Source organism: Ammospiza caudacuta, chromosome 9 (assembly GCF_027887145.1).
Source record: "Ammospiza caudacuta isolate bAmmCau1 chromosome 9, bAmmCau1.pri, whole genome shotgun sequence".
Taxonomy (NCBI): domain Eukaryota; kingdom Metazoa; phylum Chordata; class Aves; order Passeriformes; family Passerellidae; genus Ammospiza; species Ammospiza caudacuta.
The window spans coordinates 6,777,501-6,793,633 of NC_080601.1; the positions used below are offsets into that span (position 1 = coordinate 6,777,501).

General features: G+C 52.7%; 1 protein-coding gene across 1 annotated transcript; it reads left to right on the plus strand.

The window, feature by feature from the left end:
• The first annotated feature begins 1 nt into the window (after position 1).
• On the plus strand, positions 2–13,214 carry ERLIN1 (ER lipid raft associated 1). The gene is given in 13 exon segments (XM_058810329.1): positions 2–12; positions 1,454–1,608; positions 2,803–2,884; positions 3,216–3,262; positions 6,916–6,977; positions 8,486–8,611; positions 9,495–9,568; positions 10,053–10,111; positions 10,976–11,067; positions 11,537–11,626; positions 11,890–11,969; positions 12,740–12,883; positions 12,885–13,214. Coding segments are annotated over 12 exon segments (1,020 nt in total). The 5' UTR covers positions 2–12; positions 1,454–1,495; the 3' UTR covers positions 12,936–13,214.
• Positions 13,215–16,133: the final 2,919 nt, after the last annotated feature.

Here is a 16,133-nt window from a genome sequence, read left to right on the forward strand (position 1 = left end):
ATCGGGATAAAGGTATGGGATAAAGGAACGGGACGGGTATGGGGCTGGGAACGGGATAAAAGAATGGGAACGGGATAAAAGAACGGGACAGGGAACGGGGTTGGGCTAAAGGGACGGGATTGGGGCAGGGATCGGGATAAAGGAACGGGACAGGGAACGGGATAAAGGTATGGGATAAAGGAACGGGACAGGGAACGCAATTAGGGAACGGGATTGGGATTGGAGTAAAGGAAAGGGATCGGGGTAAAGGAACGGGATTGGGATAAAGGAACGGGGCAGGAATTAGGATAAACGATAGGGACAGGTACAGGACAGGGATTGCGATGAAGGCTAGGGAGAGCTGCGAGACAGGTACGGGCAAGAATTGTGCTAAAGAATAGAGCCTGAGATACGGATTGGAATAGCTGTGGAGTAAGGACAGCTACGGGACAGGACGGGGTAGGGCTGGGGGCAGGTACGGGATAGGGATAGGGGCGGGACAGGGCAGCGCGGGGCCGGGCCGGGGGCAGTCCCTGTCCCTGTCCCGCCTGTGGCAGCAGCGGGTGTGTCCCGCTGACGGTGTTGCCGTGCAGAGCCCTGTCCGTGTCCGGTGTGTGTGTAACGGTGTGTGTCCGTTGTTGCCGTGCAGAGCCCTGTCCCTGTCCGGTGTGTGTGTAACGGGTGTGTGTCCGTTGTTGCCGTGCCGGGCCCTGTCCGTGTCCGGTGTGTAACGGGTGTGTGTCCGTTGTTGCCGTGCAGGGCCCTGTCCGTGTCCCTGTCCGGTGTGTGTGTAACGGGTGTGTGTCCGTTGTTGCCGTGCAGAGCCCTGTCCCTGTCCGGTGTGTGTGTAACGGGTGTGTGTCCGTTGTTGCCGTGCAGAGCCCTGTCCCTGTCCGGTGTGTAACGGGTGTGTGTCCGTTGTTGCCGTGCAGGGCCCTGTCCGTGTCCGGTGTGTAACGGGTGTGTGTCCGTTGTTGCCGTGCAGGGCCCTGTCCGTGTCCGGTGTGTAACGGTGTGTGTCCGTTGTTGCCGTGCAGAGCCCTGTCCGTGTCCGGTGTGTAACGGTGTGTGTCCGTTGTTGCCGTGCAGGGCCCTGTCCGTGTCCGTGTCCGGTGTGTAACGGGTGTGTGTCCGTTGTTGCCGTGCCGGGCCCTGTCCCTGTCCGGTGTGTGTGTAACGGGTGTGTGTCCGTTGTTGCCGTGCAGAGCCCTGTCCGTGTCCGGTGTGTGTGTAACGGGTGTGTGTCCGTTGTTGCCGTGCAGGGCCCTGTCCGTGTCCGGTGTGTAACGGGTGTGTTTCCGTTGTTGCCGTGCAGAGCCCTGTCCGTGTCCGGTGTGTAACGGGTGTGTGTCCGTTGTTGCCGTGCAGGGCCCTGTCCGTGTCCGGTGTGTAACGGGTGTGTTTCCGTTGTTGCCGTGCAGAGCCCTGTCCGTGTCCGGTGTGTAACGGGTGTGTGTCCGTTGTCGCCGTGCAGGGCCGGGCCCGCGGCGCCCCCGGGCCGGGAGGGGATGCGAGCATGGCCATGGCCCAGGCCGGGGCCGCGGCCGCCGCCGCCACCGGGCTCCTGGTCTTCCTGCTCTACTCCGCCATCCACAGGGTCGAGGAGGGACACCTGGCCGTGTACTACAGGTACGGAGCCCCTCCTGGGCTGGCATCCATCCCTGGCACCCATCCCTGGCACCCATCCCTGCCCCTGGCACCGCTCTGTCCTCTGCTCCCCTCCGGTTTCCCCCTGTGTGGGCAGCCCTGGCTGCTCCTGCTCCCTTCACCCTCGGGTCTCTGAGCTGCTTCTCCTGCCTCTCATTCCCCCTTGTCACAAACTGATTGCAGAGCTCTGTGTCTGTCCTGCCTGCTGGCATCTGCTGATTTCCCCCTGTGCCAGCAAGAGCCGTCACCTTTGTCCCAAACTGTCACCCAGCAAGAGCCGTCACCTTTGTCCCAAACTGTCACCCGGCCAGAACTCTCAGTGTTGGTGCCTTGGAATGTTTTCCCTGCCTTTCCCACTCAGCACACAAAAAAATTAGAAAGTAAAAATGTTCTTTATGGAATAAAGCACAATAAATTCTGTAAAGACCCTTTATCGGATTGCTTTATCTGTAAAGACCTAGAGACTGTCCCACTCAAGGAAAAAAATAAGTACAGAGGTTGCAGTTTTATTGTTAGCTTGTGTAGAACTGTTATTTTACTTAGACAAATTTCAATTTTGTGTAGTGAGGGGGAACTGAACAAAAGCAGCCAATTTAATGTGCACACCAACAGCATCCATAGAGGAGAAGAAAAAAAAACTGAGGGCTAAAGGAAAGAGCACTCTGCAAAATGTGCAGCACTTGGGGAGACTGCACAGTTCCTGGGGAGGGGGTGACACCTCTGCCAGCTTTTGCTTCAAAGAGTTAACGAGGACTGCTAAGAGACCCCAAATGTCCCCCAGTTCCCTTTAACCACAATCCTACGGGCATTAACACCCCAGGGCTTTTCTCTGGGCGAGGGGCTGTGCCAAAACCCAAACTGGCAGCATCACATCCACGGCTGGATTTTCCATGGTTACCAGAGAACTATTTAGAGGAGAAATCCGCGTTCTTGCAGCTCTGTGCAGTGTTGCAGTGCTGGGAGGGTTTAGCAGTAGCTGCCTGCTCCAAGAGTTAAAGCTTCATGCAAAGTTGCAGCAGGCAGAGATCGGGTGCACTCAGCCCTTTGCTGGGGAATTGCTGGCGAATTCAGGGCACTGATGCAATTCTCTGTGACCCCTGGCAGTTTGAGCTGGCCCTCCAAGGCAGCCCTTGCTGTTTGCCCCCTTCCTGAGGCTGTTTTCCTCCCTCTCCTCAGGGGTGGAGCGTTGCTGACCAGCCCCAGCGGCCCTGGCTACCACATCATGCTCCCCTTCATCACCACCTTCAAATCCGTGCAGGTCAGTGCCCTCTCCCTCCCCTGGGGAGCCAGGACTTGTCCTCCTGGAAGCTCTCCCCACCCACCATGTGTGTGTGTGTGTGTGGCACTGCTGGGGCTGGCAGTGTCCTGTTTGTGGCTGTCACTGTTTCCTGGCATTCCAGAGCAGGGAAACAGGCACAGCTGCCTGTGCATCTCCCAAAAGGCAGGGGAGGAGAAGCTTTGCCTTCTGCCCACACCTGGAGCCATCACCAGGGAGGCACAGGACACAATTGTGGCTCTGTGGTGCCACTGTGGGAGTGTGGGCCTCCCTGTGAGCCAGATTTGTGAATGCTGCTGTGTTTGTGTTGCAGACCACGCTGCAGACTGATGAAGTGAAGAATGTGCCTTGTGGGACAAGGTATGGCTTCCACTTGGATTTATTCTAGATGCACTCCCTGGGGTCATTTGCAGGGCTGGGACATTGGGATTTGGGAGTAAAAGCACCTGCCATAAAATTAATCCCAAATGTACACAGTGTAACAGAACAGGGGGGAACACTGGCTCTTGCTGGAGCTGCTATTCAGCTGCTGGGTGTTTGCATTTATTGTGATGTTATCTTGAATTTTTCTGGGCTTCTTCCTTCAGTTACTCTGACACCCTGTTACTTGTGCAATGAGGGATATTTGCATTTATTGTGATGTTATCTTGAATTTTTCTGGGCTTCTCCCCTCAGTTACTCTGACACCCTGTTACTTGTGCAATGAGGGATATTTGCATTTGTTGTGATGTTATCTTGAATTTTTCTGGGCTTCTCCCCTCAGTTACTCTGACACCCTGTTACTTGTGCAATGAGGGATATTTGCATTTGTTGTGATGTTATCTTGAATTTTTCTGGTTACTCTGACACCCCATTGCTTGTGCAGTGAGGGATCTTTGCATTTATTGTGATGTTATCTTGAATTTTTCTGGGCTTCTCCCCTCAGTTATTCTGACACCCCATTGCTTGTGCTTTGCTGTGCCCTGGTTATTTCCACTCTGGGTCTTGTGGCTGATACAGGTGCTGACCCCAGCAATGGGCAGAAGGAAACTGGGAGTGGGAATCCTCCTGATGGGAGGGAGTTCATTTCCAGATGAAATTCCTGCTGCATAATCAGGCTGATTCTTCTGTCAGCTGCTTGAGTTGTAACAAGCAGGAGGAGAGGGCTGGTTACAGATCCTGTTGGGTTACAGGCCTGAGTTGGGTCACAGATCCTGTTGTGTTGGTTCATCCACAAGTTAAAGTGATGACTCTTCAGGATAAAAAAAAAATACCAAAAACCATGGTTATTATCCTTGTCTTATACATTCAGGGTCCTCAACAAAATTTCTCTTTAAAAAATTAAATCGGTGGTGGCTGGAATGGTGGCACACAGTGATCACATTGAAGTTAAAAGGTGAATGTTAGTGGGACTCTTAATAAAACAGAGTTAATTTTGATCAGGTTTAACCCATATTAACTTTCTTGGAGTTGTTCAGCATCAGACATCACTGGGGCTTAAATATTACCATAAAGGTCTCGTGGTTTTAATTTCAGATCTCAAAGGTTTTTTGGGAGTATGTGAAGGTTTCTCAGGAGTATCTGTAAATAATGTTAGTGTTCAGTGCTGCAGCTTTCACAGAATCACAAAATGGTTTGGGTGGGAAGGGACCTTAAAGCCCATCCAGTGCCACCCCTGCCATGTCAGGGACACCTTCCACTGTCCCAGGCTGCTCCAAGCCCCAAAGTCCAGCCTGGCCTTGGGCACTGCCAGGGGTGCAGGGGCAGCCACAGCTGCTCTGGGCACCCTGTGCCAGGGCCTGCCCACCCTCACAGCCAGGAATTTTTTCCTTTTGTAGTGAGGTAAACAAGATCAAAATGTCGAAGGTTGAGGCCAAAGCCAGCCTCAACCATTCTGTGCTTCTGTGATTTAGGAGCTGGAAATGAAGCTCCTGTTGAATTTCAGCGTTGCAGGGTTCAGTTGTGCAATGCAGGTGGTTGGGAAGGTGCAGGCAGTAAAAATGGGCTTTACAGCAGCAGACAGCTGGTGAAAGCAGCTCTCAGTTAATGATTGAATTCACCCTGACCAAAGGTCCCAGCAGCCCTGCCCTCTGCCCAGGTGGTGCTGCAGGAGCCTTTCAGTGGCTGCATTTGGGATCCAAAGTCTGTGGCTGCTCGGTGCCCAAGCTTTGCATCCACATTTCCATGGTAAAACATGAGCTTATAAATAACAACTGGAGCACACCTGCACTGCCACTGTCCCAGTTCAAAGTCTGCTCCCAGAATAGAGCCCAAACAGTTTCAGGTTTTGTGTTTACATATCAAACCACCACATTTTAAGGGCTGGCTTTCTCTTTATGTTCCTGTTCCCTGTGTCCTTATCTATATCTGGAAGCTTCTGAGTGTCTGTGTGGGTGTCCCATCCCCAGTTTTTTGTCTTGTTTGTACCTGGCAGCATTCAGTGAACATATTAAACAGAGATTTTAAACCCTGAGTTGGATCCTGAATTGTGTGAGGATTTCCAGAGTCTTCCTGCTACCTGTGTCCCATCTCCTGTGGCATGACCAGCAGGACTGATAAAATGCCCTTATCCCCCAGCACACCACATAAACACTTCTGAATTATTGATAATAATGGAATAACAGTGGGTGATATCCCATTTACTGTCCCTCAGCAAGGTTGCTGTGGGAGGTGGTGGCAGAGTCAGGCAGCCCTCACAGCTCTGAGGTGCCATTTCAGACCCTTCCCTGCCAGGGAGGTGATGCAGACACTCTCGTTTTCTTTCTGACATCCCTTTAAAATCAAAATGCTGCATTTGCAGCAGATCAGGGCCATCCATCACCAGTGATTTTAGCTCATAGTTGTCCTGAAGCAGGTTTGGAGCAAGAACAGGCTGGGCTTGGGAGGCCTTTTCCAAAAGAACACAGACACAGGCAAGTTCAGGTTGTTTTTTATTTCCTGAAGATCTGGCTTTGAGCTGTCAGAGATCAAGATCTGCAGAATAAAAAAAGGAGTTTGTCATGGGGGATCTGTTTGAGTTAAAACATCACAGAGACAGAGTTTGGGAATGTGGGAGTTGCACTGCCAGGAATGAGCTGTCTCTAAACAGTTCCTGCTGAAGCTTCTGCTCTGTGATGTGCCTTTGTCCCAAGGACATCATGGCAGGAGTTTTCTGATTTAAAATGAGGCTCTCAAGAGACTTAGAGCTGTTGAAAGTTAAAGGGTTTTTTCTTCCCTGTAGAGTTTGTGCTTTTGTCTGGTGTTACAGGTACCCAGGGCTGGGCATGGCTTTCTGAAAGCCACAGCAGCAAGAGCAGAGGCTGGGGACAAGCCTGGCCTCTGATTCCCCCTTTCCTGCCATCCTTTTTGGGGGAGAGGATTGCCTGCAGGCTGCCTCTGCTGAGGTTCTTGTGGTGTTCCTGGAGAGCTCCAGTGGATTGAAGTCTGCCATGTGCTTTGTTCCTTCCTTTCTCCTGGGCCTTGCCAAGCTCCTGCTGGAGTTAGTGATTGTGAATTAAACTAAGAGCTTTTTCTGTTTGCCATGTGTTGCTGCCCAGAAGAGCTGAGGTGTGTCTGCATTTGGTGGCAGATGCATTTGGTGGCAGACTGTCTTCAGCAGTCACCTGCTGTCCTTGCTGACTTCCCCTCTGCTTTCCTGAGAGCTGCAGCCACGTTCCTGATCAGAAAAGCTTTCCTTTGGCTGGTTGAGTAGGAAATCAGAAATGGGAAAGAAAGTGCTTTGCAGGTTTGCTGGATTTATGCAGAGAGAAGTCTGGGATTGGCTGTTATCTCATTGCAAAATGCCCAGAATATTGTAAAATAGGGATAAAGATGCTTTTGCTTTAAATCTGTTAGAAGAGGGAGGAAGATGCCTTTGCTTTAAGTCTGTTAACTGTTAAGAGAGGGATGAAGATGCCTTTGCTTTAAATCTGTTAAAATAGAGATAAAGATGCCTTTGCTTTAAATCTGTTAAAATAGAGATAAAGATGCCTTTTCTTTAAATCTGTTGGCTGTTAGCAGCTGCAGTGTGGCTGATGAGTCTCTTTCCCTTGCAGTGGTGGTGTTATGATCTACATTGACCGAATAGAAGTTGTGAACAAGCTGGCCCCATATGCAGGTATTTGGTATTTCCAGCCTGGTTCCTGTGACTGTGTTCACTCATCCTGGGGCAGCTCTGGCTTGGTTTGCAGGACTTGCCTTTTCCATGCCAGCAGAACTTCCCTCTGTTTCCATTTGTTTTTACCCTTACAGCTCCTGGTCCTGTAGTGTTGGTCCCAGGTGCTTCCAGCTCAGCTCAGAGAAAATTGCAGAGCCAAAACCCTTGTAGGAGCCTCTTGCCCTTTTATTTCACCACCCCAAAGACACAGACAGCTTGTTTTGTTCAGCAGCACAGCTTAATGCAAAACTCCAGCATTGCTGAGGCGCTGGAGGGTGAATTCCTGGTGTAATTCATGGAGGGGCTTGGGCTGGAGGGGACCTTAAAGCTTAGCCCATCCCATCCCCTGCCATGGCAGGGACACCTTCCACTGTCCCAGGCTGCTCCAAACCCCATCCAGCCTGGCCTTGGGCACTGCCAGGGATCCAGAGGCAGCCACAGCTGCTCTGGGCACCCTGTGCCAGGGCCTGCCCACCCTCACAGCCAAGAATTTCTTCCATTTATCTCACCTAAATTTCCCCTCTGTCAGTCTGAACCCATTCCCTGTGTCCTGTCCCTCCAGTTCCTGTTGCAGGGTCCCTCTCCAGCTCCCCTGTGTCCCTTCAGGCCCTGGAAGGAGCTCTGAGGTCTCCACACACCCTTCCCTTCTCCAGGCTGAGCATTCCCAGCTCTCCCAGCCTGGATCCACAGGGAAGGTGCTCCAGACCCCTCAGCAACTCCATGGCCTCCTCTGGACCTGCTCCAACACTTCCAGTGTCCTCTCATGTGTTGGGGGAGCAGGCCAGAACTGTGCACAGGGTTTCAGGTGGGGCCTCAGCAGGAGCATGTCACCCTGGTTTTCTAGGATTTTCTAAGCCTTCTGATGTTGACATTCTTGTAGTGAACTTTCCCACACACTTTCTGTAAACAACTCATTGTTTTTCATTCCTTTATGGAGGAGGAGAGAGTTGATGGACTGTTAGTTTGACCTGTGGCATTGCAGAGGTGTCACTGTCACCTTCCAATCCACTGTCACTCTTGTAAAACTATAAATAGTGGAGTCAGAGAATAAAACTTCCCTTTTTTCCCTTCACCTGAAAGCGGTGGTGTGCTTGTGTTCTTTCGTGTCGGTCAGCGACAGGAGCAGAGGGAGAGAATGCCCTCCCTTGACCATGCTCCTTTTGGTGCAGGATCTGCTTGGCTTCAATAATGGGAGTGATCCTTGTTTTCCCTTTCCAGCAGTACCTGTGCATGCAGGTCCTGGTGAGGCTTTGCTGTTCCATTTGTTTATGCAGATGGTAAAACAGGACCAGGCAGTACATCCTGCCATGGTGCTCCTTGAAGTTGTGTAATCCCAGCAGCACCTGACAGCAGGGCAGGGCAGCTGGGGCTTTGGCTACCCTGGAAAAGCCCTGTCCCAGTGCTGCACTGCTTCCCTGACACCCTGACAGGTGCCAGGGCTGAGCTCTGGTGTTCTCTCCCTTCCCCAGTGTACGACATCGTCAGGAATTACACCGCTGACTACGACAAGACCTTGATCTTCAACAAAATCCACCACGAGCTGAACCAATTCTGCAGTGCCCACACCCTGCAGGAGGTGTACATTGAGCTCTTTGGTGAGTGCATCCTCTGGAATATTCCTGGAATATCTTCCAGCCAGCCCCTTGTACCACACTGGCCCTATGCTGGAGTTGCAGTGTAGATCCAGCTCCTTTTACATCCATCTGCCTCTTCCCCTGTAACTCCAGTGACTCAGGTGTCTCTGTCTTTCCCCATCTGCATGTGGGAATTTGATTTGAGTCTTTTTCCACCTTTTTTTTCAGCAGAGCCACTCTGCTCTTGTGTGTGCAATGATGCCTGTGGCCTTCACTGTGACAGTGGATTTGTCTTGTTCTGCTTCTGCTTTTAATCCCCTGCTGAATTCTGTTGTTGAATTCACTTTTGTACTTTCACAGCTTCCTCCTGGCTGTCTCCAGCAAGTGAGGGCTGGAAGGTTTTTCACAGGGAGGTAGCAATGCTTCAGGAATTAGCACAGGGCATTCTCTCCTTGGTGGACCTGTGCCCCAAACCCAAAGACAGAACAAGTTCTGTTCCTTCCTGAGTGGCTGAGCAGGGCAAAATTGCCTTATGGCAGATAAAAGGTTGTCAGAATTTTAATATTAATGTACTCCCAAGTCCAGGTGCTGAGAAGGGATATACTTCTACCACAGGCTCTGAGCATTCTGTCTTGCTGAGATGCTGAAAGCCACTTGCACTTAGTTCAGATAACACAAATCCATCAACAGCTGAACTTTTCTAGTCACCAACCTGTGAGTCTCCTTTTGGGAATGTTTTTCAGGGGGCACAGGAGGGGAAACAATGTACAGCATGTCTCAGGAAGCATCCTTATCCCACACTCTAGAGTTACCTGCACTTCAGGGCCTGCTGGCTCTTTGCCACACAAGCTGTGGGGGAAAACATGATAAACCAACTGCTCTCTCTTTTGTCCTCCAAACACAGATCAGATAGATGAGAACCTGAAGCTGGCCCTGCAGAAAGACCTCAATGTCATGGCACCAGGTCTCACCATCCAGGTGGGTTGTGGCCTCTCAATAATGAGAGATTTTAAAAGGTGGAGAAAGACTTTTTGCCAAAGCCTGCAGTGACAGGACAAGGGACAGCAAGTTTTAAACTGAAAGATGGATGTTTTGTGCTAAGGGTGGTGAGGCCCTGGCACAGGGAGCCCAGAGAAGCTGCCCCTGGATCCCTGGAAGTGTCCAAAGCCAGCTTGGATGGGGCTTGGAGCCTCTGTCCCTGGTGGGAGGATGGGATGGGATGGGATGGGATGGGATGGGATGGGATGGGATGGGATGGGATGGGATGGGATGGGATGGGATGGGATGGGATGGATGGCAGGAAATGGAAATGTGGCACACCTCTGGGAGAGTGACCATGCTCAGCTGTGTTGCACAGGAGGATTAGGCACCACTGTCCACAGCACTGCAGCTGGTTTTGCAAAGACATATCTTGGTTATTGATACTGCATCAAGGTGTTTCATTCAGAGTGTGCTCCCACAGGCCGTGCGTGTCACAAAACCCAAAATTCCAGAGGCCATCCGGAGGAACTTCGAGCTGATGTGAGTAACAGGGCATAAAATTGCATTAATTACTTCTGAGGGTCCTGCACAGGTACAGTGCTGTTGGAAAGCTCTGTCCTGGTGCTCAAGGAGTGAGAGGTGAGCTCCAGGCAGTGCACTTGTGCCTTCTGTTTTCCATTTCCGTGCTGAAATCGGGGCTCAGGGGCTTGATGTCTTCCCTGTAAGCTCCCCTGCAGGATCCCTGGGATGCCTTTGGGCAGAAGGAGATGCTGTTAGGTCTCAACCTTTGGTTGAGCAGGCCCAGCTTCCAGCTCACATTGCCCTGTTCCTCATCCTGAAGGCCTCAGGCTGGACTTGCATCCAGATGTGGCCAGATGGAGAGGGGGATGGTCCCTCCCCTGGCCTGTGAGTGTGCTCATACAGCTGCAGACAGAGCCAGTCCCCGTGGCTGTGAGCAGGGAGCTGGCAGCTGGCTGGCCCCTTGTCCCCAGGGCCTCTCCTGGGATGCAGAGCTGCTCTGTCAGCAATTGGAGGGATGGGGCAGGCATTGACATGGTCAAAGAATCCAAATTTATTGCGAGGTACAACTACTTATATACTTATTCTAGAAAGACTAGTAATGTTTTACTACAGTGATTGTGTTAATCATCACGTAAACAAACTTATACATTTTAAACATCTCTTGCTTGCAGAAATCAATGTAATTTTCTTTTTCTGGTAAACCAGTCTGAAATGGAATCTTCTTGCAGTCTTGATTTAATTCTCAAAGTTCTGTTTGCTCTTGCCAAGGCATTTTGTTTATCACATCTCTTATGCTGATAAGGTCCAAAGTACTCCCAGTTTTGTGTACCCCAGTACTGCCCCTCATTCCCTTTCCCCAGGATAACACTTCTCCCCTTGCAGGGAGGCTGAGAAGACCAAGCTGCTGATTGCAGCCCAGAGGCAGAAGGTGGTGGAGAAGGAGGCAGAGACAGACAGGAAGAAAGCACTCATTGGTAATGTCACCAAGCACAGGCTCAGCCTCCATTCCTGCCCTCCCTGCTCAGCTGGGGCAGGACATTGTCTTCCTCACTGGCAGCTCCATGAGGGAGGCTCAGCCAGGCTGCACAAGCAGCTGTTGGAACATCTGGATGAAAATCCCACAGCAGCAGAGCAGGGAGCACCTCTGTCCTGCAGCAGGCATGGAGGGAATCACTCTGCTGGAAAAGCTGCTTGGGCTTGGAGCTCCATGTCCCTGTGCTTGTAAACAGGATCTGAGCTCTGCAGACACGAGAAAACACAACACAATTGTTTTCTTCCTGTAAAGAAAGGCAGAAAACTCTGCTGCTTGGAGCACAGCCTGGCACTGAGTGGGGAGGAGGGAGCAGGGATGTGTGGCAGAGCCTGCAGCCAGGTGCTGGGATCAGCTGCTGGGGCTCAAGGCCTGAGGAGCAGATTTCCCAGCTGGGCCCTTTGTGATTGCAGAGGCAGAGAAGGCTGCTCAGGTGGCCAGGATCCACTACCAGCAGAAGATCATGGAGAAGGAAACGGAGAAGCGAATTTCTGAGATTGAAGGTGAGCACCCTGCTGGGGCTGTGGCAGGTGGAGGAGCCTCAGACCTGCAGAAGCCATTGAGGGTGCTGCAGGGTGCAGGGCTGTGCACTGGGATGGTTCCTGCCCCGTGCATGGAGCTCTCCAGGAGCTGCAGGGCAGGTACAAGGCCAGCCAGGCTGTCACAGGCACTCCTGGCTCAGCTGGTCCCCGTGGGATGAGGGCTCAGGTGCTCAGTGTGATATGGGGCCCTTCACTTCCTAATGCTTTCTTTCCTGCTGTGTCAGATGCTGCATTCCTGGCAAGGGAGAAGGCCAGAGCTGATGCTGAGTACTACACTGCTCGGAAGCTGGCTGACTCCAACAAGGTGAGCTCTGGGGAGCTGCTCACTCACTCTGGGCAGCACTGGGAGAACACTTGATCTGACAGCCCCACACCCTGTTGGGGTCTCTAGCTGGTCACAGTGACCCCAAGAAAAGTTGGAAAGTCTCTTTTCCCAGCCCAGTGCTTGATGAAAGAGTCAGGGCTCTTCATTTTTCGGTCTCAAGGTTGTTTATTGTATCTTATCTGTAAAATTCTTTCTCCTGTCCTGCTGAGTTCTGCTCAGCACAACAGTCCAGGCACTCTGCCTGCCCTCAGGGCGGTGTTACATCTTTATACTAAAAACTACATATACAATGTTTACAATTACTTCCCAATACCTATCACCTATGTTAGACTGTGAGCTTCTACTCTAAACCAATCCAAAAGTGCCAACATCACAGCAGAAGATGGAGGCCAAGAAGAAGAAAGGCTGGACATACCCAGATCCCTCCATCTTGCCCCCTGAACCTCCATTCTAAAAACCCCAAAATCTACTTTTTCACCCCGTGATAAATTCAGTGTCATTCTACTTTATTTGTTATGGCTTGCAGATCTTCATCTAAGGTTGGGAACTTGCTCCGTGGGTGATAATCAAAACCACACAGGCATTTTTGGGTTCTGTGAGACCCCTGGCAGGGCTCTTGGCTGCTCAGGAGAGCCAGAGGGATGTCCTGGGTCCTGACAACACCCCATGAAGGGCTGTCTGACATGAAACCTAGCACCACAGGGCACAGCAAGTTGTCTCTTAGGGTCTCTGGTGTCTGTTTGTTGCAGCTGAAGCTGACCCCTGAGTACCTGGAGCTGATGAAGTACCAGGCCATCGCTGCCAACAGCAAGCTGTACTTCGGCGACCGCATCCCCGGCGTGTTCCTGGACTCCTGTGCCTTCCAGCAGGCCAGCCTGAGGACTGCCCAGCAAAGCAGCCTTCCTGCACAGGAAAGCCCAGAGAGCCCTGGAGAAAGCCCCCTGAGAGGCGAGGAGAGCAGTGGCTGAGGGGGCACGGGGAGCCAGCCCGGTGTAGCTCAGCACAAGGCCCTGTGCCTGGGGTGGATGCAGCCCCTGCCTGCCTGCCTGCCTGCCTGCACTTCTTGTGTCTAGAGGTGGCAGCTGGGCTGATTTTCTTCTAGCAACAGATCACAAGGGCTCTGCCTCTTCTGTTTGTCCCCCTGTGAAATTGGTGCTTCCAAAGGAGGGATAATCCTGTACTAACATACCTATACTGGAATATTAAAGGACCGACAGCAGGAAAGCCTCCCGGGGTAGGTGCAGTTATTTAGCAGGAAGGAGTGGCTCTGAGTGCTGTGTTGCTGCACACTGGTCATTGCTCAGCACTCCTGGCTGAGTGAAGAGGAGGTTCCCCTTGTCCTGCTGCTGAAGCTTTGCTTGGTGAAGGTTTCTGCTGATGCTGTCTCGCTCTCCTCAAGGACTCCAGTGGAGTGGACTCTCCTTGGCCAGAGTGGTTTGCTGTGGAATAGGTTTGGGAGTAGGATCTGCACAGCCATGATATTCCTGCAGACAGCAGTGCTAGATAATGACTTGGAGGAAGCAACCTCTGAAGGGATTCTGTGACCCCTCTCTGCAAGCAAGAGAGCCTTGGGACTGACTGTGGTGCTCCCACTGGGTGGCTGAGTCTATTTGCCTCAGATTTTCAGGAGCACCTTGGAGCAGCTGGTTGGGAACAGAGCCTGGCAAGTGTTTGCTCAGATTCCAGCCTCCCTGTCATTCACCAGGGAAAAGGGGCTGAATTTCCACTGCTCTGCCATGCTGGCAAAGTGAAGGGGAAGAGGGGAGTGAAAGGACCCTGCTGTGCAGCAGATCAGATGTTTGACACTTCAGCTGCAAAGTAGGTGAGGCATCTCTGCTCCTTCATGCAAAATCCACTGCTCCAGGGAGTGGGACCTGCTTTGTATGTCCTTGAGCAGCCATGGCAAGGAGTGTGTCCCTGTCCTCTCATCCCTGGCCAGGCTTGCTGGCAGATGGATCTCCTGTCCTGATCTGTCTGTGATATATCCAACCCTGCTCCTGCCATGGCAGGGTGAGGGAGAGGTGCTTGGGGAGGGGGGAATCTGCTGGGACAAACCTGCTTTCTGCTTTCCCTCCTTCCTCCCCTGCTTGTGAGGGTGTGCTTGCTTTTAGGACCTGCTCCTCCTCATGCTCTGTGAGGATCTGGGATGCAACACCGGGGGAAGCAGCTGGAGAGAGCTGGAATGCCATCCTCCAGCTGGGAGCACCCAGCACTGCCTGCTGCATGTTCAGAGACCTGTGCTGTGCATCCCTCCTGCTGTCCTGTCCCCTCAGAGCAGCCATGCCACCCTTGGAGGGGCTGGTGACACTCTGGCCACTGACCTGTTGGGATCTTCTGTCCCTGGCTCCATCTGCAGCCTCATGGTGAGGGATGTGTTTAACTGCTGCCTTGGAGAAACATTGAACCCAAAACAGCTTTGCCTGTGCTGGTGGTGTCCCCACCCTGTGTGGCTGGGCTTCAGGGGTGGCAGAGTCCCCAGTGGCACATGGACAGTCTCCTGCTGTCCCTGCTCCTGCCCTGGCTGCCCTCCTCCATCTCTGGGTTGTGTTGGCCCTGCCCTTTCAGACATAACTGGGACTTCACAGCAGTTTTGGGTGGTCTTTCTTGTTCTCTGTCTGCCTGCAGACTCCCAAGGTTCAGCTGATGCTCTGCTGCAGGATCCCAGCTCCTCTTCCAGCCCAGCCATGGCAGGAGCAGGGCAGAGAGGGGGTGGCAGTGTGTCTCATAGTGTTTGAAATGTCTCCTGGAAGTGCTGCTTGGCTTGCAGGGTCCCTTTTTTTGCTGTGGGATGGCTTTGAGGAGGCAGTGTAGTCTCATCTGTGCCCTGGCACCTCCTCAGTGTTGCAGCAGGCCCTTGGCACAGAGCTCCCTTCACCCCAGCACTGCTTTGGTTGGATTTTGGGATGAGAGCTGGCTTTATAGGCTGGAAGCACTGCTGGAGGCAATGCTGGCAGGAGTGTGGTGTCCATGATTTCCTCCATGTGTTACTGGGGCTGGGCACTTTGGGCATCAGGAATGGCTGGGCAGAGTAGGTTCTGCCAGCCTGGAGGTGACAAGGGCAGAGGGGCACTGCTGGCAGCGATACCCAGGCAGTTCCCAGCTCTCCTGCAGTGATCAGAGCAGGATGTCCAGGGCAGGAGGAGCAGCTTCCCTTTGGATCCGAGCCTGGCTGTGCCTCCCTGAGCCGTGGCTTTGCCTTGAGTGGCTGTCACTGGCTCAGTGTCCCTCTGTGTGCATCTCCCACCTCCCCACATGGCCTGAGGGACCCCAGGGGATGCCCCCATGTCCCAGCTCCTGCAGCAGCATGTGTGATGCCCAGTGCCTTCTGCAGCAGCCTCCCCACCCTGCCCTGCTTCCCCAGCCCCAGCGTGTGTGTGCAGGAGGGGTGGCCACGGCTTTGTCACCCTGGCGTGGGCTGTGCTGCCCTCTGAGCCCCAGCTGTGAGCAGGGACGTGGCTGCAGCCAGGATTTGGGATGGAACTGGCTTTTCTCTCTGCTCCCATGGCCCGTGTGGGCCTGTGACTAAAGGGGTCTGTCCCTGGATGCACATCTCCCTGAGGAAACACGATACATCCGGTCAGGTTTACATTCACAGTTCAGTTCTTTTGATAAAGCAGAATAAAATTATTTTGTTACCAATTTTTTTTGGGATGGTTTTATGTGTCCTAGGGCTGGTGGCACACGAAGTGGGGGGACCCCTCTACCTGTGCCCCTGCAGCAGCACTGCATGGTGTGGATGTCCTCAGCTGCAGTGAGTGCCACCCTGGGAGCCTGTGCCCAAAGCCAGGACAGCCAGGATGGTGCTGAGCATGAGGGGACTCCCTGCAGCATCCTGGGGCAGCCTGGCTCTGCCTGCCTGGCAAAATGTGCTGCAATTTGTCCCCTGTGGCTCTGGCCCTGGAGTGGGGAGTTCAGCTCCACCCTTTCCCCATTCCGTGATCCCCGCACAGCTCCCTGCCTGCTGCCACCCTGCTGTGCCCTCCTGCCCACACACACCCCATGACACCTCTTCCTTCAGTCTTTATTGGTATAAAAGCCTTGAACCTAAATTATATCAAAAATGGGAGGCCTGGTTTTACAGCAAGTGGCTCAAAATGGTCACATGAGGGTCATAAATAAATGGCTGCAGTAAAACGGCTCCCA